Source organism: Erythrolamprus reginae, chromosome Z, assembly GCF_031021105.1.
Source record: "Erythrolamprus reginae isolate rEryReg1 chromosome Z, rEryReg1.hap1, whole genome shotgun sequence".
Classification (NCBI taxonomy): domain Eukaryota; kingdom Metazoa; phylum Chordata; class Lepidosauria; order Squamata; family Dipsadidae; genus Erythrolamprus; species Erythrolamprus reginae.
Window position 1 is genome coordinate 60,813,683 of NC_091963.1, and position 27,798 is coordinate 60,841,480.

The following is a 27,798-nucleotide window of genomic DNA, read 5'->3' on the forward strand; positions in this document are numbered from 1 at the left end:
ATTCCACCAATTGTACACTTTTTCCCAAATTTTATAAAACTCTGTTTCTGTTTGGTTGTTTAACCGTCTTGTCATCATGTCTAATTCTGCACATTCCATAATTTTTTTAAATACTTCTTCGTCTTTTGGTATTTCCTTGTCTTTCCATTTTTGCGTAAACGCAATTCTTGCCACTACTAAGTTATGAATTATTAAATAATATATTTCTTTTTTATATTTAGTATCACAAATGCCTAATAGGAAGAATTCCGGAACTTTTTTAAATCTTCTTATTCGTTATTTCCTTTAACCATTTTTCTACATTATTCCAATAAGTCTTAGCTTCAGGACAGGTCCACCATATATGAAAATATGTACCAATTTCTTTTGTTACATTTCCAACAGAGAGGGGAAATATTAGGAAACATTTTTGAGATCCTGTATGGTGGAAGATGCCATCTATAAAACATCTTAATTTGATTTTCTTTAAAGGAAATTGATTTTGTTATTTTCCAGTTATATGTTCATATCTTTTCCCAAGTTTCCAGATTTATTTCCTTTCCCAAATTTTTGCACCAACTAATCATGTTATCTTTCAATATCCAGCCTATCGTTTTATGGCTTATTAAATATTTATATAACTTTCCAATTAATTTCCCTTGATTTTGAATCAATAATCAATAATTTCCCAAGTATATTGTTTTCTTTTTTAAAAATATAAGTTTTAACATCCTTTTGATATCTGAAATTTATCTGTGTATACTGCCACCAATCTATATCGACTCCTATCTCTTGCAATTCTTGTTTAGTTCTTAATTTGAATTGGTTATCCCATAAATCTCTATATTTCCATATCTTACCATCTTCCAAAAGATTTGGGTGTGAAATGGCTTCGATTGGTGAAATCCATTCTGGCATTACTAAGAAATGGTCTTTTCTTATTTCATTTCAAACATCTATTAATGCTTTTCTAATAATATTAGTTTTAAAATATGAAGGGGTTTTAAGTTTTTCATACCATATAAAAGCATGCCAGCCAAGCATTAAGTCATGTCCTTCTAAATTAAGTATTCTTCGATTTTCAAGAGTTAACCATTCTTTTGTCCATGTTAGAGAGGTGGCTTGATAATATAACTTCCAATTCATAGAAGACCTATAAAGGACATCATACCTGGATTGATCGATTGACTGATGATTAATTAATAACTAAGATCTGATTTTATATTACCAATTATTAATTTATGAACTTTTTCTACTCTCTATTTTATACTTATTAATTGTGATATATCTTATTAGTGTTTTTAATTATTAGTAATTTAATTCATTTTTAATATTACTGGGGGGTCTCTTAATTAATGGATGACTGGGGTAGATATAATATTGTGCATGGGATGAATGATTGGTATGAGTGCGAAGGTTGGGGTGGGTGGGAGTATGGCATGAATGAGATAATTGGAAACAGTATGAATGACAGATTTGGCCCACCTGACGCCAGAGAGGTGGGAGGGGAAGGGGCACTAATCTCTGGGGTGACAGAGGGTCAGAATATTCCGGTGTTGCTGGGGAGAGGCAGATATGGCGGGGGCCACGGAGTTAGCCGTTCCAGGGGAACGAGGGATCGTTGCTTAATAACAATCCCTTGAGTGAGCTCAACCTTGGGTACTGGTGATGAGTGTAATTCTGGCCCTGGGCTCAGGTTGCTGCTGCTCAATGCCAGGTTGGTGGTAAATAAAGCTCTCCTCATCCGGGATTTAATCCTGGATGAGGAGGCCGACCTGGCATGTATTACTGAAACCTGGCTGGGCCCAGAGGGAGGAGTTCCTCTCTCTCTGAAATTTTCCCAGCCGGGTTTCAGATATGGCATTAACCTCGACCCCAGGGAAGGGGGGGAGGAGTGGCTATTATAGCCAGGGAGAGCCTTTGCCTACGTGGACTCATTGCTCCAGAGATTACGGGTTGCGAGTCTCTCTTGATGAAGTTGGACTTAGGGGTTCAGGTGGGCTTGTTTCTCACATACCTGCCTCCCAGCTGCGTGTCAAAAGCCCTGCCTGTGCTACTCGAGGAGGTAGCCAGGTTGGCGGTGGAGTTCCCCGGACTTATAGTCTTGGGGGACTTCAACCTGCCATCACTCGGCAAAGCCTCTGGACTGGCACAGGAGTTCATGGCCACCATGACAGCCGTGGACCTGACTCAAGTAATAGAGGGTCCGACTCACGAGGGAGGACACGCACCCAACATGGTATTCCTCTCTGAGCAATTGAGTAATGGTCTGAGACTAAGGGGCTTAGAAGTATTGCCTTTGTTATGGTCAGACCATTTTCTACTATGGCTTGACTTCCTGGCTCCAATCCTTCCCCGCAGGGAGGCGGAACCAATTAAGATGTTCCGCCCCAGACGCCTGATGGACCCAGAGGGCTTTCAGACGGCGCTTGGGGTTATTCCAGATGAACTCATCCACAGTTCGGCGGAGTCTCTTGCGGAGGCCTGGAACAAGGCTGCAGCGGAGGCTCTTGATCGGATTGCGCCTTTGTGACCTCTGCGTGGCGCTAGACCTCGTAGAGCTCCATGGTTCAACGAGGAGCTCCGGGAATTGAAACGCCAGAAGAGACGTCTAGAGAAGCGATGGAGGAAGAGTAAGTCTGAATCCGATCAAACATTTGTAAGAGCTTTTATTAAGACTTACAAAGTGGCGCTCAAGGCGGCAAGATGCATGTATCATGCCGCCTTGATTGCATCAGCAGAATCCCGCCCGGCCGCTCTGTTCAGGGTGACCCGCTCCCTTCTCAAGTTTCAAGTTTTATTGGATTTATATGCCGCCCCTCTCCGAAAACTCAACCAGAGGGGAGCTGGGGAGCCCTTACAGAGTAGTGCCGAGGATTTTAACACGTTTTTCGCTGTTAAAATTGCTCAGATCTGGGCGGACCTCGACTCCAATTGCGGCCCTATCTGGACCGGGACTCACTGCTCACAGTCACTCATGCCCTCATCACCTCGAGGTTCGACTACTGTAATGCTCTCTACATGGGGCTACCTTTGAAAAGTGTTTGGAAACTCCAGATCGTGCAGAATGCAGCTGCGAGAGCAGTCATGGGCTTACCTAGGTATACCCATGTTTCACCAACACTCTGCAGTCTGCATTGGTTGCCGATCAATTTCCGGTCACAATTCAAAGTGTTGGTTATGACTTTTAAACCCTTCATGGCATTGGACCAGAATATCTCTGAGACCGCCTTCTGCCGCACGAATCCCAGCGACCGATTAGGTCCCACAGAGTGGGCCTTCTCTGGGTCTCGTCAACTAAACAATGTCAGTTGGCGGGCCCCAGGGGAAGAGCCTTCTCTGTGGCAGCCCCGGCCCTCTGGAACCAACTCCCCCCAGAGATTAGAACTGTCCCTACTCTCCTTGCCTTTCGTAAGCTCCTTAAAACCCACCTTTGTTGTCAGGCATGGGGGAACTGAGACATCTCCCTCGGGCATATACAATTTATGAATGGTATGTTTGTATGTATGTTTGTTTAGTAAATGGGCTTTTTAAATATTTTAAACTATAATTTAGATTTGTTATAAATTGTTTTATTTTGTTGTGAGCCGCCCCGAGTCTGCGGAGAGGGGCGGCATACAAATCTAAATAATAAATAAATAAATAATTCGGGAGTCCAAGACCTATCTTTCTTTTCGGTCTTCTAATGAAATTTGTTTTATTCTTGGTTTCTTACCTTGCCATATAATTTTTTTTTGTTATTCTGTTTTGTTCTTTAAAAAAGTTTGGACCAGGATTGATTGGAATAACTTGGAAAAGAAATAGTACTTTAGGAAGGATATTCATTTTAATTGTGGAAATTCTCCCAACTAGGGATAACTGCAAGTTGTTCCATATTTCCAAATCCTTTTTAATCTGTCCTATCAACTTTATATAGTCGTCCTTTTTTAAAGATATAGCTTTGGAAGTTATTCATATCCCCAAATATTTCACCTTTTTTGTAACTTTCATGTTTGTCAAGTTTTCAAGATTTTTTAATATGTGGTTTGGTCATATTTTTTGTTAATATCTGTGTCTTCTCCTTATTAATTTTCAAACCTGCAACTTTCCCGTATTCTTCTATGAGGTCTATTAACTTCAAAATTGATGTTACAGAATCTTCTATTATAAAAACTACATCATTTGTGAAGGCCTGTACTTTATATGTTTCTTTTTTAATCTTCAACCCTTTTATTTCTTTATCTGCTCTTATTTTTATTAATAACACTTCCAGTGTTAGTATGAATAATAATGGTGATATTGGACATCCTTGCCTCACTCCTCTTTGTATTTCTAATTTTCCTGTCTGTTCATTATTTATTTTAATTCTAGCTGATTGATTGGAATATATTGCATCAATTATATTAAAAAATTTAGTTCCTACATTCATCTTATTTAACTGTATTTTCATAAAATTCCAATCAACATTATCAAATGCTTTTTAGCGTCTAAAAATGTAAGTGACATTTGTTTATTATTGTTCTTAAGTTATTTTTAATTTGTCTACCTGGTAAGAATCCATTCTGATCTTCATGTATTTTTCCGTTTATAATATTTTTAAACCTGGTAGCAAATATTGATATGAAAATGTTCCCACTTTGTGTATTAAAGTTTCTGTCCATGTTTTTGGTAGTTTACCACCTGCTATTATTTGATTAAATATTTCTAGCATATTTAAAAATAATATTTCAATATCTAGTTTATAAAATTCTGTAGATATTGCATCTGGGCCAGTAGCTTTGTTATTTTTTTGATTTTTTAATAGATTGTCGTAGTTCTACTTCTGTAATAGGTTTATTTAATTTTTGTTGTTGAACTTCCGTTAATACCGGTAAGTTCACAGTACTTAAATAATCAAAAATTAAATCTTCTTTTATTTCTTCTTTTCTATATAGTTCCCTGTAGAATTCTAATGCTATTCCTTTTTTCATCTATTCTATGTCTTATTATGCCTTTATTATCTATTAAGTTTTTAATAATTTTGTTTTCTCTCTCTTTTCTAAGTTTATATGCCAACCATGTTCCTGGTTTATTTGCATGTTCAAAATATTCTTGTTTTGCTCTTTTTATTTGTTCCACCATTGATTCTTGATCTATCAATCTTATTTTATGTTTTAATACATCCCTCTGATTTTTAACTTTTTCATCATATTCATTTTTTTGCATTTCTAATTCCAGCCCTTCATATTGTAATTTCTTCTCTTTCTTCTGTTTTACCATATAGGAAATTGTTAACCCATGTATATATGCCTTTGTTGTGTCCCAGAGGTTTTGTGGGGTAGTATCATTATTCTTATTTATTTTTAAAAAGACATCCAATTCTTTCTCTATCCACTCTTTATATTTGGGGTCACGTAAAATATTTCTATTCATTGGCCAGTTGTTTACTTTTCTTTTACCTTTCCAGTATATGACTAAAGGGCTATGATCTGCCCAGCTATTGGTTTCAATCTCAATGTCTCTGATCTTTTCCATCGTATGTGTTGGCGCCCAGGCCATATCAATCCTGGACCAAGTTTTATGAGGATTAGAATAAAAAGTGTATTGTTTGTTTTGTGGGTGGCATTCACACCATATATCTTTTAATAGCAATTCTGTACTCATTTTCCAAAATGTTGTAGGTAAGATTACCTTTTTTTTCTTCTCCTTTTTTCCCCTGTATAATTCATTTGACTATCTGAGATCGCATTAAAATCACCTATTATTATTGTTTTACATACTCTTGATCAGTTGGAGGATGATGAAGATATTGAGGACTCAGATTCAGATAGTGTTTATGAAGTAGTGGGGGCCCCGGGGTTACAGGTAGTAGAACAGGTGGGAGGCCAGCCACAGGATGGGGCTATGAGTTCAGGATCTAATGAGGGAGAATCAGATGCACACTGGGTTAATCTTAAATTCAGAAGAATTCAGAAACGTAGAGAGCAAAGGCCTGGAAGAAGATATTAAGGAGAGGAATGGATTAAATATTGTAGTGAGGTAATTGGCACATCAGGGGGCTAGTGGACAAGAAGGGTGGAGTTTCAACATTGCCGAACAGAAATATGGAGGGGGTTTTCGCTACGCTAAAGTAAGTCGAAGTATTTTGTATTGTATTTAGTCAGCGTGGCTGGTTTTCTATAGCTATGTAGTTAGAAAATAAATCTGGTCTAAGTTAAGCAGGAAAAAGAATGTGAGGAATGCGGCTAGAAGAGAAATAACGGACCGATTGATGTCGGAAATGTGTTGAAGTACAAGAGAGCAGAGAAATAAATGGAATTGCTTTATTCATGAAATGATGCATTTAATGAGAGTTATTTGTAATTACTAAACTTCTACCAGAAACCAGAACAATTATCATATTTTTCCATTGCTTGTTCTATTATTTTGTCATGCAATTCCTTGTAAAATTGTTTTTGGTTGTCATTTGGTACATAAATTGAAATAATTGCAAGAGATTTCATTTCTAACGCTAGTTATACCATTAAAATTCTGCCTTCACTATCACTATATATTTGTTTTGATTCAATTATTTCATCGATATACATTGCTACCCCTCTTTTCTTTTGATTCGCCAAACTAGTATAAAGTTTTCCCAATTTAGAGTTTTTGAGAAGGCTTCTCTTTGATTTTTTAATATGGACTTCTTGTAGAATGTTTATTTGAGCTTTTTGTTTTCTAAGTTTAGCTAATATTTGGTTTCTTTTCCTAGGATTATTCAAACCGTTAACGTTAACTGAAAAGATTTTCAAATCTTGTGACATTTCTATTTATAGTATTTTTTTTATTTCTTTCGGTTCACATAATCTACTGTCTAGGACCAATTGTTGTTGTGCTTCTGGTTGTTTCTTTTTGACATCTTGTGTTTCTCACCCATCCTTACTGGTTGTGCTTCTGGTTGTTTCTTTTTGACATCTTGTGTTTCTCACCCATCCTTACTGGTTGCTCCCCGCACGTCTTCTTTATCCTTGAGTTCTATCTGTGGTTGGTCAATTTTACTCAGTCCACTTTGGGCAAAAAAAGCTCTTGCTTCGTCCACGCTCTCTATCTTGACTTTCATTGCTTGCCAAGTCAGGGTAAGCCCTTCTTGTACCAACCATCGGAAGACTATATTCTTTTTGATGTAAGACATCTTTTTGATGTCTTTTCACTTGTAAGAAAATAATACCCTCTTCTACTTTCTCTTACCCTCTTTGGGACTTGTTTCAAAATTGTGATATCTTTCCCTTTGTGTTTCCATGTCTGATTTTTCGCCTGTTTTAAGATGTCATCTTTGATTACTCTTGCAAACTTAATGTGGACTTCTCTTGGTAAGTTGTGTCATCTTGCATAGCCCGTTTGGACTCTGTAAATTTCATCTATCTCTCTGATAAGTTCTTGTGGATCTGCTTGCAGTATTTCTCCTATTAACTCTGCCATCTTTGCGGATAAATCTTCATCTTTTTCTTCCTCAATATTTTGAAATCTCAAACCATGAGATGCTGATTGAAGTTCCAGGTTGGTTATCGCTTCATCAAAGCCTCTACAGGCCGCATAATTGTGTTCTTCATATTCCTCCACCTTTTGTCCTATATCTTGAACTCTTTCTTCTGTTGCTTTTATTCTTTTTCATTTTCCTGTAAATTCTGTTGTATTACTTTCATGTTTCATCCATCTCGTTCATGCACCCTTTAACTTCACTCATTTCAGTTTTAAGTTCGTCAATTTCCTTAAGTTCAGTTTTTAAAGTACCCATTTCATTCTTCATCTCTTGTTTCATTTCTTCAAAGTATTTTTTTACTTCTTCTTTATTTGTGTCTAGTTGAATTTTAGTTTGTGTTTGTGTTTTCTGCATAAAATCTTGGATGCCAGCTAAGGTATCTTGAATAGACTGAAGATTTGGTTCAGCTGGTGGCTTTTCCTTCTCTTTTTCCTTCTCCTTGGCTAGCATTGTTGTTATTGTTCTTTGTTGTGAAGGTGATGATGTTGGAGATACCTTTGGAGTGGGAGTGGGAGTTGGAGTTGATACTTGTTTTCGAGTTGTTGTTGTTGTAACAGAAGTCACGCTTTGTGCCCTGTAGGAACCTTTCATATCTCAAAAGTTTGCTGTTTAATGTACAATATCTTAGTAAAGTTTCTTTTACTTTATAATTAAAATAATAATTATAAACTGTTTAAAAAAAGAAATTTAACAATCCTTAAGAATCAATTTTAATAATATTATAAAAATATTTAGTAAAGAAATAGAAAAGCAAAGAAAAAGAACGAACCAAGTGCTTACTATGTATTTAAAAAATAGAGTATAGAAAAGGATAGAAAGTATAACACTGGCAAAATTTGGAAGAGGCAAAGCGAGAAATAATAAAGAAAAAAGGATAATACAAAAGGAGGAGAGAAAGAAAAAAAATTACTTGACTATACAATAAACACTTTACTATGTTATTAGCTTAGGGGGATACACCAAGTAGGGGAAGGGGAGAATGGAGTTCTAGCACATTTTAAGTGTGAAATTTAACTTTAAAAAATACGGGGGGGAAAAAACAACCTAAGTATGAAGAAAAAATATAATAATATAAAAGTATAAGAATATAGAAATATGAGAAAGAAAGAATTTAAAAATTTAAGGATTTAAAAATTTTAAAAAAGAAAAATACTAATATCAAAATACAAATAAAAATTAGAAAAAACATAGTTCCAATAGCTTTAAAAATATGAAAAGAAAAATAAAAGGAAAAAAGGAAAAAAACAGATTTTAAATTTCTTCCAGGATACTCTGTCTTGATTCTCAGTCTTTTGTCAAGCAGAAAATATAGAAAATAAGTCCAAAAATAAGTCCAAAATCCACAATCCACAGAGAAATGCAAAAAGAAAAAAATCTATATAATTATTACGTTGCTGATATAAAATTCAAAAGATATAGAATCCGGAAGAACTGAAGTAAAACAATTCTAGTCCATCTTTTTAAACTTAATCCCTACACTCTTGTCATCAGGAAAAATAGTCCTTCAATGGATGCCTCCAAATTAATACAAGTCTTATTCTTCTTATTTTCTTAATTATAAATAGTTATAAGTGTCTGATATACAGTGATCCCTCTATTATCGCGAGGGTTCCGTTCCAAGACCCCTCGCGATAATCGATTTTTCGTGATGTAGGGTTGCGGAAGTAAAAACACCATCTGCGCATGCGCGCCCTTTTTTTCTATGGCCGCGCATGTGTAGATGGTGGAGTTTGCATTCCCCGCCACCCACGCAAAGGGGAAACCCCGATTCGGCTCCTCGCTGCTGCTGCGCTACCGAGCAGATCAGCTGCTGGGCGGCCGAAGGAACCTTCCCTGGGTCTTCCCCCTCTTGCTGGTGGGCGGGCGAGCGGCGGGCATCAGCGAGGAGCCGGGGTTTCCCTTTTGCGTGGGCGGCCGGGAAGACCCAGGTTGGGGGTTCGGGGGGGTGCTGGGAAGCCCCCCAGGCCGGCTGCGACCTTTTAAAACAGCCGCGCCGCTTCCCAGCTGACTCCCAAAGCCAAACACGGAAGTGGTTTTTTTTAAATTAATTTTTTTTAAAATCATGATATAGCGTTTCGCAAAGATCGAGATCGCGAAACTCGAGGGATCACTGTAGTCCAATTTCAAAAAAGGAAAAAAAATAAAAGGTCCGAGAAAAGGATTTTAATTTGATAGTTTGTTAAAAAGAATTAAAACATCTATCAGGATTTCTTCTGAGTTGTCAAAATTAAAAATTCATTTCAATTGTTTATTAAAATTGCCAGTCAAGATATTTGAAAATTTTAAATTTTTTATAAGTCCTAGATCAATATATATTAATTAAAATGTAAGTATATACATTTTCCCTTTTTAAGACAAAGAGAAGTAGATCCGGCCGTACTTATATTGTGGAAGGATTTCAGTCTAGATTATAAACTTTCTTAATTTTAGCCTTTTGCTTTCAAGATCTTCATTTTCCAATAGTAGGTACAAAAAAAAATTACCTTTTGAGTGCTTTTTCTCTTCTTCCTTCTGTGGATCTGCTTTTCTAAGACTTCTTCGGTATTTCTTTAGCTTCCTCCGTGTGACCGATCATTATGGCCGTGTCCCTGCAGCCGCTGGGGCATGGTTCTCCATTGCTGCAGCCGTGGGGCTTTCCTTCCCCTTTGGGGCAGTGGCAATCTGCCCCTTGGGTTGCAGGAGACCCGCTGTTCAATGCCGAACCCTCCGGGTCTGGACAAAGCACAAATATGCACCCTGCAGCAAGGAAAAGGCCAGGCGAAGATGGAGTGATGTCTTCGCCCACCCGACGTGATCGCCCATCAACCCGGGGCTTAATAAGGGTTTCTTAATGTGTTCTGTTTTAACATTGAATTTGTAAACTGTATTGTTTGTTGGAAGCCGCTCCGAGTCCTCGGAGAGGGGCGGCATACAAATCTAATAAATAAATAAATTAATTAATTGATTGATTGATTGATTTTGTGGAGAGATTCTCTAATTTTGTGATTGTAGAAATATGAATGTACTTTGTGCTTTCCATACCATAAAAGGCTGTGCCAGTCTGTTTGCAATTAACGTCCTTCTAAAGTTAATAATCTAGTATTTTTTAATGTTATCCATTCAGTGATCCACTGCAATCCTGCTGCTTGGTAGTATAGTTCTATATCTGGTATTCCAAATCCTCCTGGTCTTCTATTGTCTTGCAGATCTTTTAATTTCACTCTCACTTTTTTCTTTGCCCAAATGAATTTGGTTATCATTTTATATAAATCCTGAAAATATTTTTTATCTTATTAGATTGGGATACGTTGAAATAAGAAGAGTATTTTGGGAAGTATGGACATTTTAATAGCTGAGATTCTTCCTAAAAATGAAATTGGCAGTTTATTCCAATTCTCCAATTTATTCGCTATTTGTTTACTTAATGTCACATAATTATCATTTTTTTTAATGTTGCACATCTTGCAGATATAAGTATTCCCCAATACTTGGTTTTTTTAACTACTTGGATTCCCAAATTTCTCTCTTATTCTTGGTTCTGTTGATTAATCATATTTTAAGTTATTATCTTGGTCACTTGCTAGGTCATAGCACATCTTGAGTATTGAAGCTGGGGAGAAGCCTAGTTTGGAAGGCTGGACTCACCAGCCTAGATCCATGACAAGGATAATTTGTCTCAGAGGATTAATGGGGCAAGACATTGCGGAAAGAAGTTAAGCTTTAGATACAGATTTAAGGACACTATACAGATTCTTGCTTCAAATTTTGTCAATTATGTCTCCAGGTATAGAAGTGCATTTTAGACGTAACGAGGCATCTGTAGAATTTATCTATTAAATTTGGATGGAACTCTTTCCAATGGTCTGAAACACAAAGCTGATGATCCAAGCAAGGTCCCTTAAAAAAGCTGTGCTAGGGACTTGGCCAGAAAAGGCTTAATTGTGGCAGGGACATAATATCTTCCCCTTGTGTGGAAAAATTTAAGGATGGCCCTGCTGATCTTTGGCCGAAGGCAACCACATATTCTCCATGTGCTTTTCTTGAACCATTGGCCTGAATGACCACTCCTGGGTATTTGAAAGTAGTTACTTGCTCTATTTCATGGCCATCTACTGTAATTACCATGAATAAACCTTTTTGCAAAGGTTATCATCTTATTTTTCTCATAATTTATGTAGTTTATTGTAATTACAATACTGGACAAGCTTTCAAGGCTCTTTTAAGGCCTACTGATGTCCTGGAAAGGATCCAAGCATCATCAGCATAAAGCAGCAGGTCGATGCTTCGATCACCTATTTTGGGCAGGGGGGAATTGGTGTGTTTAACCATTTTACCATGTTATTTATTTATTTATTTATTTTGTCAAACAATTATAGGGTGATAATTTGAACAAATAAAACATTAGATAAGTAATGATAAAAAGTAACAAAAGAAGACAATAGGACAGGGACGGTAGACACAGTGGTGCGCTTATGCACGACCCTTACAGACCTCTTAGAAAAGGGGAGAGTTCAATTGTAGATAGTCTAAGGTTAAAGGTTTTGGGGTTAGGAGTAGAAACCACAGAATCAGGTAGTGCATTCCAGGCATTGATTACTCTGTTGCTGAAGTCATATTTTTTGCAGTCAAATTTGGAGTGGTTGACATTTAGTTTAAATCGATTTCATGCTCGTGTGTTGTTGCGGTTGAAGGTGAAGTAGTCGTTAACAGGTAGGACATTTTGGTATATGATTTTATGAACTATAATTAAGTCAGAACGGAGACGACGGAGTTGTAAGTTGTCTAAACCAAGAATTTCAAATCTGGCGGAGTAAGGTATTTTGTTGTGAGAAGAGGAATGAAGGACTCTTCTTGTGAAATATTTCTGGACTCTCTCAATTGTGTTGATGTCAGATATGCAATGTGGGTTCCAAACAGGCGAGCTGCATTCTAGGATTGGTCTGACAAATGTTTTGTAAGCTCTTGTTAGCAGTTCAAAATTACCACAGAAGAAGCTGATTGTTTATATAGAAGTTGAAAAGCACCCCTGTTTAACCCCCTTTGAGTTTTAACTGACTTTGAGAGGGACCCTTGCATATTACATTTCACTTTGAGGGATATTTTAGTATGTAGCGCACATAATAAATAAAGAATGAGGCAGTTTCCAGTTTCTCCCATACCTTAGTAACTATATCACAGGCTGCCCTGAGAGTTATAAGACTGGTGTACACAGGTCTATTTGATATGTATTTAATCAGATGAAGAAGAAGTAATCATTGATATGTAGTGCTTCACCACTCTCTAAACCTGGTTGCTCTTCAGCGATCAAGTTATCAATATCCAACAGTTCCTTTAGTTTACCTTGGAGGTGTTTGATGTAGTTTGCTGATTATGTTTAGCAAACCTATTGGTCTGTAATTGGCAGAGTCATTTCTCTTTCCTTTTTTAAAAATTGGGAGAATTGCCAAATCCCAACCTTCTGGGACATAGCCGATGAAATCTATATAAGTGAATAGTGCATGCAAAACTGATATCCACCACTCCAAATTTTTCTTTAATAATTCAGCTGAAATGAAGTCAGCTCCTGTGTCCTTCTTAGTCTTGAGCTGGCCAATGAGTGATTTAATTTTGGACTCTGAAGTTGGGAGCCATAAGCTATATTTGGGTAGATCCTTCATTATATACCTTATACTATCGCTGGAGGGATCTTCATACATTCTCCAAAAGTAAAATTCCCAGGTTGTAGGAAGTATATGGGTATCTACTGGAGTATGAATTATGCCAAAGTGACTAGCTATTAGCTGTCAGAATAGGGAAGTGTTCTTTTGCTTTGCTGCTACAATAAGCTGTTCCCAGTGGTACCTTGTGTCATTCTCTTCTTAAGAGCAATCAGTTGCTTAAATTGTTTTTTGAGGGTAATAAGATGTTTAAAACATATTTTATTACATTCCCAGTCTCGTTTTTGGGCATCTTATAAGCCAAGGTAAGAGCTTTCTTGGCTTCTACACAATGCTTGTCAAACCATGGTTTAGAGGCAATATAGGGCCTCTTAGCTGAGATGTTCCAGTCATGTATTAATAATGGTTGTAGCCAGTGAAGGGCTAGCAAATTTTTTACTGCCACATTGTGGGCATGGCTTATGCAGGACACCCTGCATTTTCTTTCAACATCTTTCAGTGCAAATTGGGTGCTCTGGGGTGGAGCGCCATTTTCGCTACCCCACTGCATTCCCTCCATCTGGGCAGTACCCCCCAGCCCCCCGTTTGTAGCTTATGAACTATATTTTTATATTGTTCTAGTCAGAAGTGGGTTCTAAAACCCTGTACTACTAGTTTGCGTGCATCCTTTTGTGCTTGTCTTAGGTAGGTGGGCAGAGCATCCCAAGTGGGTGGGTGGTGCCTCCCACTACCAGAACTACCAGTTGTTAGAACTGGGTGCATCTCACTGCTGTTTCTAGTAAATCTTGGGAAGGGCTGGCTGTAATAAAGGCTGAGAGAAGGTTTTGAAGATTATCCTCCGATAGGGCTCTCCCTACATCTTTTGGGGCCTGCTGAAGAAAATTCTGGATTATATTAGTCCCCAGTGGGTATCTGCCAGATGAAGGGCTTCATGTATATACACAAAAGTATATGATCACTTTTCCAGGTAAGGTAAGATATTAAAATTGTCTACATAGTGTAGTAAGTCCATAGAATGTATTATATAACCAATGGTGCTGGTTTTGGACCCTGCCATAAATATAATCTCACCAGGATACTTGCATCATTAAATATACTTTGAGAAGCTCCCTTGACTTTCTTTCTCCCAATCAAATTTTGCTGTCTCTTAGTTCTCTAGAATGCAGCTCCTCGCTCCTGAGAATCCATACTGTATTTCACCACATTGAGTTCTATTGAGTTTCTATTAATACTTTTGATTGCTCAAAAGAAAAAAAGCTGTGATTAAAGTCAAGCATGTGTTCAGAAATTCTTTAAGTGATACAGAGAGAAGCTCCAGAAAATATGTATGGTTATCTCAACTTCTGCAACTAAGCAGATGCCAAGATCTTCTTAAAAAGGGAAGTTAATGGATCTGTCTTTCAACATTTTCAAGCAAAGTTATCAGAGTTTGCTAAAGTATACACCTGTGGGCCAGTTAAATTCAATAGTTTTATACAATATATTCAATATTCACTGAGATGGTAATCATAACGTTTTAATGCTTGCTGTTACATAAATATATAAATGGTATTTTCATTAAATCCCCACTAGATGTTCCACATTGAATGAGAGAAATGTTGAATATTTTTAAACATGACATTTGGTAACAAACACCAATATACTGTGACTTACACTTCATTTCCAAACCTAGTTATTGTTTTCGCCGCCCCGAGTCTTCGGAGAGGGGCGGCATACAAATCGAATAAATAATAATAATAATTTGATATTTCCATAAATATAGTGAGCCATATTTTATTGCAAACTAAAACTATTGTCCAATAGATTACAAATTGTGATGCTATTCCAATAATTTTGAATAATCGGGAAGTGGCCTTTAATTCATAGTTGAATACAAACACAATAAATAACAGTTTTGAACTACCTGGGCCTCTAGGATGTTAAGTCATTTATATTACAAAAAAAATGGTTATGAAAGCAGATGAAAAATGATCTCCCAAAGCATGGCTTTAATAATCTCTCATGATAGAAATTTGGAAGAAATGTATGGAGCCTTTATCTAATAAATAATCTGTATAGTAGTTGAAAAAGTAATGCCGAAGCCAAGCAATTTTATCTATCAGATATCTGGGAAAATGTTTATTTATGAGAGAGTTCTGTGCTTGTTTTGAATAATAGTAACAACCTCAGCACCAACAAATATCCATTGTCCAGCCAGACTACTGCAATCAATGTTTCTGTCTGTCTATCCTCCCATCTCATAAAAAGTGATTCTGAGTGGCACATAGGGAAAAAAAAATACAAAAACCATAAATATACAGAGGGAAAGAAAAATGAGATTTAATCAAACTTCATAGCCCCTGAGACTCCAGGCCTGATGACAAAGTCTCTCTTGAGAGACGTCTGGACAATAATGAGAAATTAAGCTAAGTTCAGTTCAAGGGAGAGAATGCTCAAAAATGTGAGAACCTTGGACCCACCAAGTATAGTTCCCTAAGAATCAGCACCCATAACATGCTTCTCTGGTTTGGTTGGGTTGGATTTGATAGGATGAGTAGATGTCATGCAGGAAAGGTGATCCCTCCGATAACCATCCCCATGCCATAAAGAGCTTTAAAAGTGAAAGTCACCACCTTGAAACCAATGCAGTCCATATGAGAGATAATATATTCTTTTTAGAAACACATGCAACTGCTGCTGGATTTTTCAGCAACTGAAGCTCCAGATACCCTTTAAGTGTAACCCCATGTAGAGGGTATTACAAATGCACATCCTTAGGTAGGTCACTAAGCAATCTTGAGCAGAGTCCCCTGATCGAGGAACAGGTGTAAATGAATAGCACAAAACTGTGGAAAGGCCAATCTAGCCAAGACTGACACTTGCTTTTAAATGCATGCAAGCCCATTAGGAAACTTCAAAACTTTAGAAGCGAGGTGAACAGAGGGTGGGGAGGAGCAGCGAAAGGGGGCAGGTGAAGGAATAAATGGCATGAGGGGGTCCTGGACATGTAAGGATTCAGGAACGCTGGAGCAATAAATGGCATGGGGGGGTTCCTGGAAACATCAGGATTCAGGAAAGCTGGAGCAATAAATGGCATGAGGGGGTCCTGGAAACATCAGGATTCAGGAAAGCTGGAGCAATAAATGGCATGGGGGGCGGGTTCCTGGAAATGTCAGGATTCAGGCCAGCTGGACGAATAAATGACATGAATAAATGATGTGAATCCTCCAGCCGGCCTTAATCCTGACATTTTCAGGACACCCCCCCCAAATGCCATTTATTGCTCCAGTTTTCCTGAATCCTAACGTTTCCAGGACACCCCCCTCCATGCCATTTATTGCTCCAGCTTTTCTGAATCCTGATGTTTCCAGGACCCCCTGCCATTTATTGCTCCAGCAGGCCTGAATCCTGATGTTTCCAGGACCCCCCATGCCATTTATTGCTAATGCTTTCCTGAATCCTGACATTTCCAGTAACCCTTTGTGCCATTTATTGCTCCAGCTGGCCTGAATCCTAATGTTTCCAGGACCCCCCATGCCATTTATTGCTCCAGCTTTCCTGAATCCTGACATTTCCAGTAACCCTTCGTGCCATTTATTGCTCCAGCTGGCCTGAATCCTGATGTTTCCAGGACCCCCCATGCCATTTATTGCTCCAGCTTTCCTGAATCCTGACATTTCCAGTAACCCTTCGTGCCATTTATTGCTCCAGCTGGCCTGAATCCTAATGTTTCCAGGAACCCCCCCCATTGCCAAATATTCCTCCACAGGCTCCCTTTCCCCGCCTCTACAAGCACTCCGCTAGCGTTGCTTTATCCAGCCGCCACCCTGGGGTGTAGAGCTCCTCTCCTCTGACATGCCATTTTCTAGCAGATGGGATTGGGGGAGGAGGAGACCCTTCATGGGAAAGCCTGGCTCCCGTTCCCTGTCGATCATCAGAGCCTGCTAACTTAAAACCGCTTATTTTGGCCGCTGCTTCCAGCAGCAGTAGCCAGGAGAGAAGTGAGGGTTTGTAAGTTGAAAATGATTCGTGAGAAGAGGCAAAAAAATCCTGAACGCCCAGTTCATATCTCGAAAAGTTCATATGAAGAGGCATTCATAAGACGAGGTATCACTGTATAAACATTTTACTCCAATGCCCACCAGAGTTGGTCTAGAATAGACATGGCTTGGGCTAATGGTAAAGTGGAAAATTTAATAAATCCGATTAAAGTAGATATTAACGAATGGGCAGATCATAATCCCATAAAAATCTTTTGGAAAGGTGAAGGTAGAAAAAATAAAAGATGGATGCTGAACTCGCAGTTATGGAAAGATCAAGAATATGTTGATTGGATTAAGAAAGAAATGGAGTAATTCCTTAAAGAAAATAATAATCAAGAAACTTCTCTGCAGAATCTATGGGACACAGCTAAGGCATAACAGAGAGGGTTAACAATAGCCTACACATTCAGAAAAAATAAATAAAAAAGACAATGTAAAAATGAATTAATACGTAAACTGAAAAATTTAGAAAAAGAATCTCAGGACGATTCTAGAAAGCAAACTACAAGACAACAAATGGAGCTAATTAAACAGAAATTAGAATTATTGGATCAAAAAGAGGTAGTAAGGAAATTAAGAGCTGCAAAACAAGATCAATTTGAAAATGCGAATAAACCAGGCAGAATGGTTATCTTATAAATTGAGGAAAGAAAAGGAAAAAAGATCAATTCAACAGTTAACAGACAAGAATAAAATATTACTCCACCAATTAGAAAAAAAGAAAGAGACAGCATTAGATTATTATAAAGAACTATATGATAAAGATAACATTAGAGAAAAAGATATATTAAAATATTTAGAAGACTCAAAAATTAAGCCAATAAGTAAAGAAGATAAAGAAATGTTAAACAAAGAAATAACTAAGGAGGAGTTAGAACATGTAATCATGAAACAGAATAATAACAAAACCCCTGGACCGGATGGATTCCCAATTGAATTTTATAAAGCAACGCTACGTATAACAGGAGATTTATTATTAGGAATTTATAATAATACATTAAAAAATGCTGTATCCCTTATTGTGGCAATAAGCCAATATAACATTGATACATAAAGAAGGTGCAGATCCAGATCAGATTAAACATTATAGACTGATATATTTGCTAAATGCCGACTACAAACTGTGCATGTCAATTATAGCAGAGAGATTTTTTAAAAACCCCTAAATAAGACAATTCATCCAAATCAGAATGGTTTTCTGCCTGACAGACAAATAAGGTACAACACTAGAATAACTTTGAACATATTAGAGTATTATGAAAGCCATAGCAATAAAGAATTTGCAATGTTGTTCTTAGATGCCAAAAAAGCCTTTGATAATTGGGACTTTTTAAAAAATTAATAAAAGGTATGGAATTTGGATCCAATTTTGAAAATATGATAATCAATATATACTCTAAACAAAATGCAAGGATCTTAGTTAATGGAGATTTGATGGATGCATTTGATATTAGGAAGGGAGTGAGATAAGGGTGCCAGCACTGCCCTTTAATTTTTAAATTGTCCTCTCTTCATCTATACCACATTCAGCCCCAGATTATCTGTAATTCAGAAATACAGATTGCATGATCAGTGATTCCTGTAAGCTTCAATGCACATGGAAGGATGTTTTTCATAGAATAAAATTTAAAATACTATATAATTCTGCATTCCATAGTTGCAAGGCAAATGCCAGGGTGAAACATGGAAAGCATCTTTATTTACTTCAAGTAGGCATTTTAGAGCAAACAAATTAAGACCTCATCCAGGCACAGTCAATAAGCACTCAGAAGCTTCCAGGTTTAATCACTGACATTTTTCAATAAAATGGACACAGGCTAATTAGGCTGAGAACAATCTTCTGAAAGGCCTCTTCAGATTCATTTCAACTCTTGGTGACTTTCTGAATGAATCTGCACCAATTTCTTGTCAATATGATAAGAGAGGTTTCCTATAGACTTCTGGGATTTTCTTTTGCTTCTCCTACTCTATGGGTCAGAGATTTCCTAATCTTAATAAAGATTATCACTTAGTTTAGATACTGCAATCACAAGGATTATTACTAAAATCTGAATCCAGAATTGCTTAAGATAGCTTTTCCTATTAATTTGATCTAACAATGAATAAATGTATACTGATATTAGGGAAGTAGCAAACTTGTTAGATTATTTTTTTAAAAGAAAATAATAAGTGCACAATAATTTATGTTCAAGGGTTTCCCTCCCCAAAAAAACAGAAAGACAGTCACAGTCTGTCAATTGTCTTATTATAATGATGCTAAATTTAAAATAGTTTTAAAACAGTGGTGAATCCAATTTTTTTACTTTCATTTCTGTGGGTGTGGCTTGTTGGGCGTTGCGTGGCGTGGTGGGCGTAACTTGGTGGGCATGACAGAGAAAGGATACTTCAAAATCTCCATTCCCACCCCACTCTAAGGAAGGATACTACAAAATCCCCATTCCCTTCCCACTCCTGGAGGAATGATATTGCAAAATCTCAATTCCCACCTCACTGTAGGGCCAGTCAGAGGTGATATTTGCTAGTTCTCAAAATTTCTGCTACCAAACTACTTAAAACTTTCACTATCACTTTTCCAGAACCTGTCAGAATCTGCTGGATTTAAGTATTTCCCAAGAACTGAACATATCACATGATCTTTCAAAAGATTCTCCAAGATCCAGGCTGAAAGGGCTAAATAATTGGTCGAAGTAGCCAAGGCTGTTATGTTTTTGGCTTCTGATTTGAACATTGAAGAAAGTTACATTAGTTCCTATCACAACTGCAGTAGATGAAAGAAAGTTATCTGGAATTAAATGTATTAAAAGAATAAAAGCCTAAACAAGAAAGTCATCAGAAGAAGCTTGACATGAATTTTAGAAATCATACCACAGGAGGCCAACAGCTCTTTGAAATATTGAGAACAAGTAGCATAAATCAAATAGGCTTTTCCTGAAAAATGCATTGTTTATGTTCTGCCAGTTGTTATGGATAACAACTGCATTTGTACAAGCTAGCATGGGAAGTCAATAAAAGTCATTGCCTGCTGCATGTTGAGTAAATGAGGGCTCCGTAGGATGCAGTTGCTGTAGAATAACATAAAATAAAGCATCTGAAAACCAGCAATGCTTGGATTTCAAAAAGCCTTGCATTTTGAAGCTTGCCCTCAATGCTGATGCCTTAAGTGTTTGCTATAATTATACATTGGAGCTAATGCATCCAATGATCTTGTGTGAACAAAACACTAAAATCTATATCAAACCAAATCAGACTGCAAAGAGTAAAATAAACAATTAACCAGCTGAAACTTAATTTATATTATTTGCTGCAGGACTTGGGATTTACTAATAAAACTAATGATTACATTCTTCAAGTAATATTTTTTCATTATATGAACATCTTTATAAACATAAAAGAATGCATATTTTATTCCTTGATCAGAGAGAATAAATACAATCTGTTTCTAATGTATTCACTATAGATTATTCTTCAGATTTGAGAAAGCAGGCAATGTGGAATTGTGCACTTGTCTCTGAAGATATATAAAAATATGCAAACATTAGCAGTCTACAAATAGGATTTTTAACATCACCCATTCATTATAGATGATGCTGATGCTGGGCAATGCAAATTGATCACAGATGCATTCTACCTACATCTTAATTTGAATGGCCCCTAAAGGACATTCTGTGCATTGTCTAAGGAAAAAAAAGTACCAGGTAGAAAATCTGAATGTTGAGTAGCTAACAGGCACTCTATTGAGTTATCATTATCCAATTCTATATATTCTTCCATATCAGGTGAAGCTTTTCATTTTTATTGGCAACTCGAGAGCAGGACAAGACAATGGGCTTTATTGCCTGTTCAATTTGTACCTGTATTCAGTATGCTCATCTGTATGAGTATAGGTTTCAAATATTACACAGCCAGCATTATTATTATTATTATTATTATTATTATTATTATTATTATTATTATTATTAAAATTTGCATGCGTCCTTCTCCAAAGACTCAGGGCAGCATTCTTTTTAACTTTTATGAGACACACACATAAAATTTCTTTTTCATGTGTGTGCACATAAATACATTTATTTCCTCATCATGTTATTTCAACAAGCATCTGATAAGAAATAGTAATGTCTTTCTATAGTAGCATATTGTTTTCCTATAAGAAGCAAGTTATTTTATTCCATTCATAGCAAACTGAAAGAATGCTTATCTGCCTTCATTTATTGTGTAATCATAATTTTACCAATTCTTTACTCTCTCCCCAAAAGACCATGTTTACATTCCATTTTCTTATTTCCTAAATATGAAAATAAAGAAATGGCAGTGAGAGATTTAAACATTCTTTTCTGTTACTTTTTGTCTTATGATGACCTCTCCTGGCTAATCTTTTCATTATCTTTAAAATAAATAGTTGAGTATCTTTACTTCATCATTTTTAAAACTTACCAGTCCATTGATAGCTTAACTGTTGCAATCATTTACAAAGATGGTATTTGTAATATTAATTATCAAAACATAGGATTAAATGATATTGAATATTTCATTTGTATGAGAACTTAAATGTGATTCAAAGTTTATATAAATATTTACCCTAATCCTAATCTTATAGACAAATAGTAGCTTAGTTAATTCTACTAAATAAAACAACTAAAATGTTTAATGTATTTATCTATAAGGCAACTCCAGGACTTAATGTTCTTTTGTACAAAGTTATATGTGTTTATATATATTGACTTCAGCAGCTTCTCTATAACTGTGGTTATCCGTGCAATAAACAAACAAACAAACAAACAAACAAACAAATACAGAGAAATACATGATTAATAATAAAATTGAGTCATATTATAATAAATAGTAAGTCTATGTAACATTTCAAACATAGAAAATATATTTAGGGTACCTAAGCACATGTGATGAAGCTGCAGAAAAGAATGATGCTGTTGGAGGGGGATTGAATCAGGCCTGTGTTACAGATGCTATATTTATACACCAACATAACACATGCTACCTTTTCAAAATGGAATCTGAACCACTGCATTTTTTAATTAAATATATGTGGTTCGTATCATTGAGTTGCATTATGAGAGTTCTATAACTGATCCTGCAGTAGTATGGATCATACCCAATCTTCATGCATAATATTCATAAAGCTGCTCTTCAAAACAGTCTTCAAAAATGTTCTCCCATCATGCAATTATTTAACTAATTTCTGTGTCAAAACAAGCAAGAAATAAAAATCAGAGGTTGACCAAGTATATAACTTCTTGTTAAGAATCTCAAATATCTGTAAAATAGATTCATCCCCCAAAATATTTACAAATAAGAATGTTTAGATAGTATTAAGACCTTTTAGACATTTGTTTTAAATTACTTTAACTATTTCATTATCACTTTAGGTAGATAAAGAGTTTCCCTCATTTTATGTGAATTATCTGTTTTATGATTGAAAAAGACATAACCTTAGAGGAAAAAGGTTGGGCATATGCTGCAGAAAAGCTGGTGTTGAGCATATTTGTCAGTATATTTGAATTATAAAATTGGACACTAAATTCCCTTTTTGTTGAGATGCAATTATGCAAATTCACCTCATTTGAAGTTTGAAGATAATTTAACTTTAGCATACAGCAAGGTATGTCTGAGCTTTTACGCTCTTCTGCACAACTATATTTGACTAATGTTTGGTATCTTAGTATAGTAAATTTGGTTTGATGTACTTATTCAAGAAAGCAGATCTGATTATATTGTTTGATTTTGTTTTCGCCTCTATACATCTCCCTATCAATTGATCCCACTTCCACATTATTAATGTAGTTACAATAATACAACTGTCTGTTTAACAGGTTGTTAAACAGTAGGCAATAGAGGGGGCAGGCAGAGAGAGAGGGGGGGAGAGGAAGGGGAAGGGGAAGAGAGAGTAGGAAAGGAGGGAAATGGGGAGGAGAGGAATATACATTCTCAGAAATTAAAAAATAAATTTTATTTAATTTATTTATTCATTTATTTTATTTTATTTATTCGATTTTTATGCCGCCCTTCTCCTTAGACTCAGGGCGGCTTACAACATGTTAGCAATAGCACTTTTTTAACAGAGCAAGGCTATTGCCCCCACAATCCAGGTCCTCATTTTACCCACCTCGGAAGGATGGAAGGCTGAGTCAACCTTGAGCCGGTGATGAGATTTGAACCACTGACCTTCAGATCTACAAGTGAGCTTCAGTGGCCTGCAGTACAGCACTCTACCTGCTGCACCACCCCGGCTCATTATTTTTTTTATAAAACCTATTTATGTACTGTTTTTTCAGGCTTCTGAAGAATGAAATCCTCAAATTATTTTCTTTATAAAAGTGTATTGTCTACATTTTTTATTGATTTATACCTAAATCCAAATATGAGTACTATTAAAACTAAATGTATGTGCATCCATATATGCAGAAGTGTGTGTGGCTGTACATATACACACATACATACCCAGAATACAATGCTAAACAAAACTCCTGTGAGCCACTCATATAACAATAGTATGTGTACGTGCATGTACACATTAAAGTATAATCTTGTACTTTAATACTTATATTGAAGAAAGCTATGCAAGATTTGGGTTTCAACAAACTGGACATCAAATATTGATTCTGCAGAGCAAGGTTGACAAAATCTTTCCTTACTTTCTCTTTATTATATATAACATCACTGCATATATAACTGGGATGAAATCAATATTAAGAGCAATCTAACAGCATTAAGCAAAAGGCCCAGCATTAAATTATTTCTAAAAGAGAAAATAAATTAATGTGGCTTGAGATTATATGGTTCATATGTTAAGCCATGTTCTTCTTAATATTACACAAATTCTTTAGAGAATAACAAGATTTTCACTTCTTTAACTAATAACACAACTTACCTCTTTTTACCAAACATGGACTTTTATCAATTAGGTATAGAGGCTACTCCTCTAATGAAGCCCTAGATTACCTCCCACTGATGGCTGTCATTCCTCACAAATGCACTAAGGACTCAAAGATCAGCAAATAAGATTTTCTTCAAATATGATTGAGTTCTGATACCACTTTTTCTCTTCATGACAAAACAAACAAGTAACTCTGTTATAAGTAGCAGGTGGAAATATGCTGAGTCAAATACCATCAGCTTTGGCTATTAAATCTTCAGTATGACTGATTATAAGAAAACAATATACAATACTTGTATCCCCCAAAAGCAGAACCTTTAGCACTGTGTATCACATGCATTTGGAAGAGAAAGTAAAACTGCCATACTTTGGTTGGAATGGTGTAAATAGTCCCATAAGCTAGAAAAGCAGTTTTCTGCAAGTATGTAGCCAAACAACAAAATATTTCACTCTGACACCAAACAACTAATACTGCAAACGTGCATGTACTGTAAACTTCTTAGGTTTCTGTCTGTATGTAACTCAGTGTATTGGATCTCCTTAGAGCACCTAGGGATACCACTCAACCTGAAATTTCACTGATTCACCGCTTAGGTGCTTTCATAACAGCTCTCCAGAAGCTCTCCACCTTTTACTGATTTTACTTCAAGAAACGATACTTTATTCATCAGAATCATTGGCAAAATCCCCCATTATCGCGGCAGGTACCCACTCTCTTCTGTGCTCACTAGCACTTTGCTTTTCAGAAATCAGGTCCAGAAACACATACCCACCACCCTTTCCTTACCTTCCTTGCAGCAATTCCAAACAATCTGCAAGCCTTTATTTGACTTCCCTTACTAACCTGTCACTGCCTCAATGTGGAATCAGTACTTACGCGAGGACAGAAAAGCTGTCCGGACTTTGTAGCTGATGTTGCTCAAAATCCACATGAAGAAAGCTGTTTTGAAAGGAGCGCGAACCCCAGGCATCCTGCACCTTCAAACTGTTAATTCCAAGTATCAATTGGAAATATTCTGATTGCGTCTTCCTCTTTCTTCAATCTTCCTCTACAGCTTGTCACCTTGAGAGAAATGTCACTGTCGAATATTCCCAAGACTTCAGCTTTCTTTTTCTTTTGGAATATAGATAAGCAACTTCACTTTAATATACCAGACCATTGGGAACATATGTTACTTTACGGGACAAGATGTCGGAGAGAGAGAGCAGCTTTTGGAAATAAACACTCCTTCAACCGCCGTGGCCGAAACCACTGTTGTTCAGCTTTTTCTGTAAAGAAAAAGTGTGCTTCAAAAAGCTTCCCCTTGCCCGGCTGCCGCTGAATTGATCAGCGGGACTCACACGCGTGCCACAGCCAGTCAGAAAGCAGGCACGCATTCCAGATGGGCGAGCGGACGATAGAGACGCTCCAGCCGCAAAGCAGCAACCTTACAGTCTGTCTTCCTACAGTCACCATTCGCCAAACAGAAGAAAACACTGCGGTCGCCACCGCGACTAAAAATTGTAACAGCACAACCAGCAACCTAGAGCCTGCGAGGGAGGAGAGAAAATCATACGTGTTCCTCCTGCTCCTCTCTTTTTGGCGGCTCCTCCTCTTCCGCGTACCCCCCCTCCCGCTCTCTGAAAAGCCACCTCCCCAAGACTTCCCCACTTATACTTTTAAACCTAAAGGGAGATAAAAACAACAGCCTCAGCCTTGCGCAGTGGGCCTTGCAGGAGTCGCTAGAGGGCAGAGAGCGGCTGCCCAGAGCAGCGGAGCAACGCAAGTATCGCTGTCCGTGGTACTAAACTTGGAAACCTCTCCTTCGTGATTTTGCCAGGAGGTCTGGGATTGGAGGTTTTATTTTCCTCTTTCAAGGGATCTAAAAAGAGGTTGCCGACAAATCGACCTTCCTCTTTTTCCTACTTTTCTTCTTCTTTGTCTCCCCTTCAGAACGAAATGGTATATGCTCTATGTGCTCCAGCCTCCTGGGATCCAGCTACAAACGAAGCAGTCTAGCCAGCAAGTCTTCCGAGCGGTCCTAAACACTCAAAATAGGAGCTCGGTATCCTGCTGGTAAAATGAGCGGGATGATTACCGAAGGCTCTACTGTGAGTGTGGGTGTTCGTGTATATTTGTATACTGCTGGTATGAATACACTCATGGAAGAAACTAATAAAAATTGTACTAAGATAATAGGGAAGGAACCAGACGGGTTTTATAGGTTTGATAACAAATTGCATTCAAAAGTCACCTCTCCAACCACACAATAGCTTCAGATGAAAGTTACTGAGCTCTGTTTCTTAAGATATAATGTTTATTATAATTTTATTTTAGTTATTTAAATATATAATTAATGCATCTCCCCTTTTAAAAAACTGTTATATTTGTGACTTCACTCAGAGGGGGGAAATAAAAGCACTGCTGCTTTTTGGAGGTAATTTCATAAAGGGCTGCAAGAAAACCTGCTTCTATATGTATTGGATTAGCCATTGTATACAATAATAACAAATGCTGACCTAAAAATCAGCTCCCAACTCAGTAAATCTGGCAACAAGATCATATCTTCTCAGGAATTACCACCCACTGTAAAAATCCACTGCCCCTTCAACTGGTCATTAACCACTTCTATAATACTCTTTTAGAAAACTGGAAGCTAATCTTAATTTTGCTTTAAAAAATAAAACTATTCTTTTCCCAGAATACTGCCATTTTCAACTAAATCACTTATGAAACCTATTATTGCCACAAGGAATAACTCCCCAATGAACACATAAGTACTTTGTGTTTTAGAAGTCCCCCCCCCCCAATTTTGATGTGACCCATGGGCTAATCAGTAATAATGAAGTGTTTTAGAAGTCAAACTCCAGAAAATTCTACAAAATGACCAAAGAAAGAACTGTCAGAAAACAATCAGCATTCTCAGTTCAACAATTCTTCCACCAATATCTTCATTCCAAAGAATTTACTCGTTCTATTTTCTAATATTAACCAGAGAACAATGAGAAAGACTCTCCCAACAGCAATCCAAACACGAACTGACTCGTATGACTTGTCATATATGATTTGTCATATCTTTCTATCCAACCAATCAAACATTACACAGGAATGCAATACTCTGGAGGTACTTACGAGAGGAGGCAAGGGCTGTCTGGGTTCTGCTACTGATGTTGCTGAAAATCCACAGGAAGAGAGCTGCTCTGCAGCTAGCATGGAGAACCACAGCCATTCTGCACCTCCAGACCTATCTCCACCACTTAGTCTCAGGCGACAGTTGTAAATGAGCTGCTGGGTCTTTCTCAGATATCCTTCGGCTTATCAATTGTCACTTTGGGGGTAAAAGCCAGATAGAGTTATCTATTTTATTGGTTCATGCGAAGTCACGAATCCTTTAATGTTATTTTTCTATATGCAAATCTTCGAAGTGCCGCGCCAAACGAAGTATGAGAGACAGCGAAGTCACTTCGTAGGGAGAAGGGCTGGGACAAACGGAGTGGGCTATTGGAAGAAAATGCTTTGCCTGCAGCCCCGAGCTAAAACCGCTGCAGCTGAATCCTTCTTCCCATACAGAGGACTGTTTCTGAGAGGTTTCTTCAGCCTGGCTCCTCTGAACAGGTACGCGAAGCTCACATTTACAGCCAGTCAGAGAGCAGACTATCATTTACATCAGCCCAGCAAGCTATAGAAAATCTCCGGCCCTGCTTAACAGCCTCTCCTTTTATTCTTCAATTGCCAGCTGAAGGAAATGCTGTCGCCGTCACCATGACTAGCAGCAATGGTAATACAGTATAACCAACGATCAAAGGGGGGGAGGA

The 27,798-nt window shown here is 37.2% G+C and overlaps 1 protein-coding gene across 1 annotated transcript in view; it reads right to left on the bottom strand.

Annotated features, from left to right (window-relative positions):
* Positions 1-27,212, bottom strand: part of CNTNAP2 (contactin associated protein 2) — a 653,718-nt gene extending 626,506 nt beyond the window's left edge. The window contains exon 1 of the mRNA XM_070766812.1: positions 27,116-27,212. Coding sequence (XP_070622913.1) covers positions 27,116-27,212 — 97 coding nt within the window. The remainder of the gene's footprint in view (positions 1-27,115) is intronic.
* Positions 27,213-27,798: the final 586 nt, after the last annotated feature.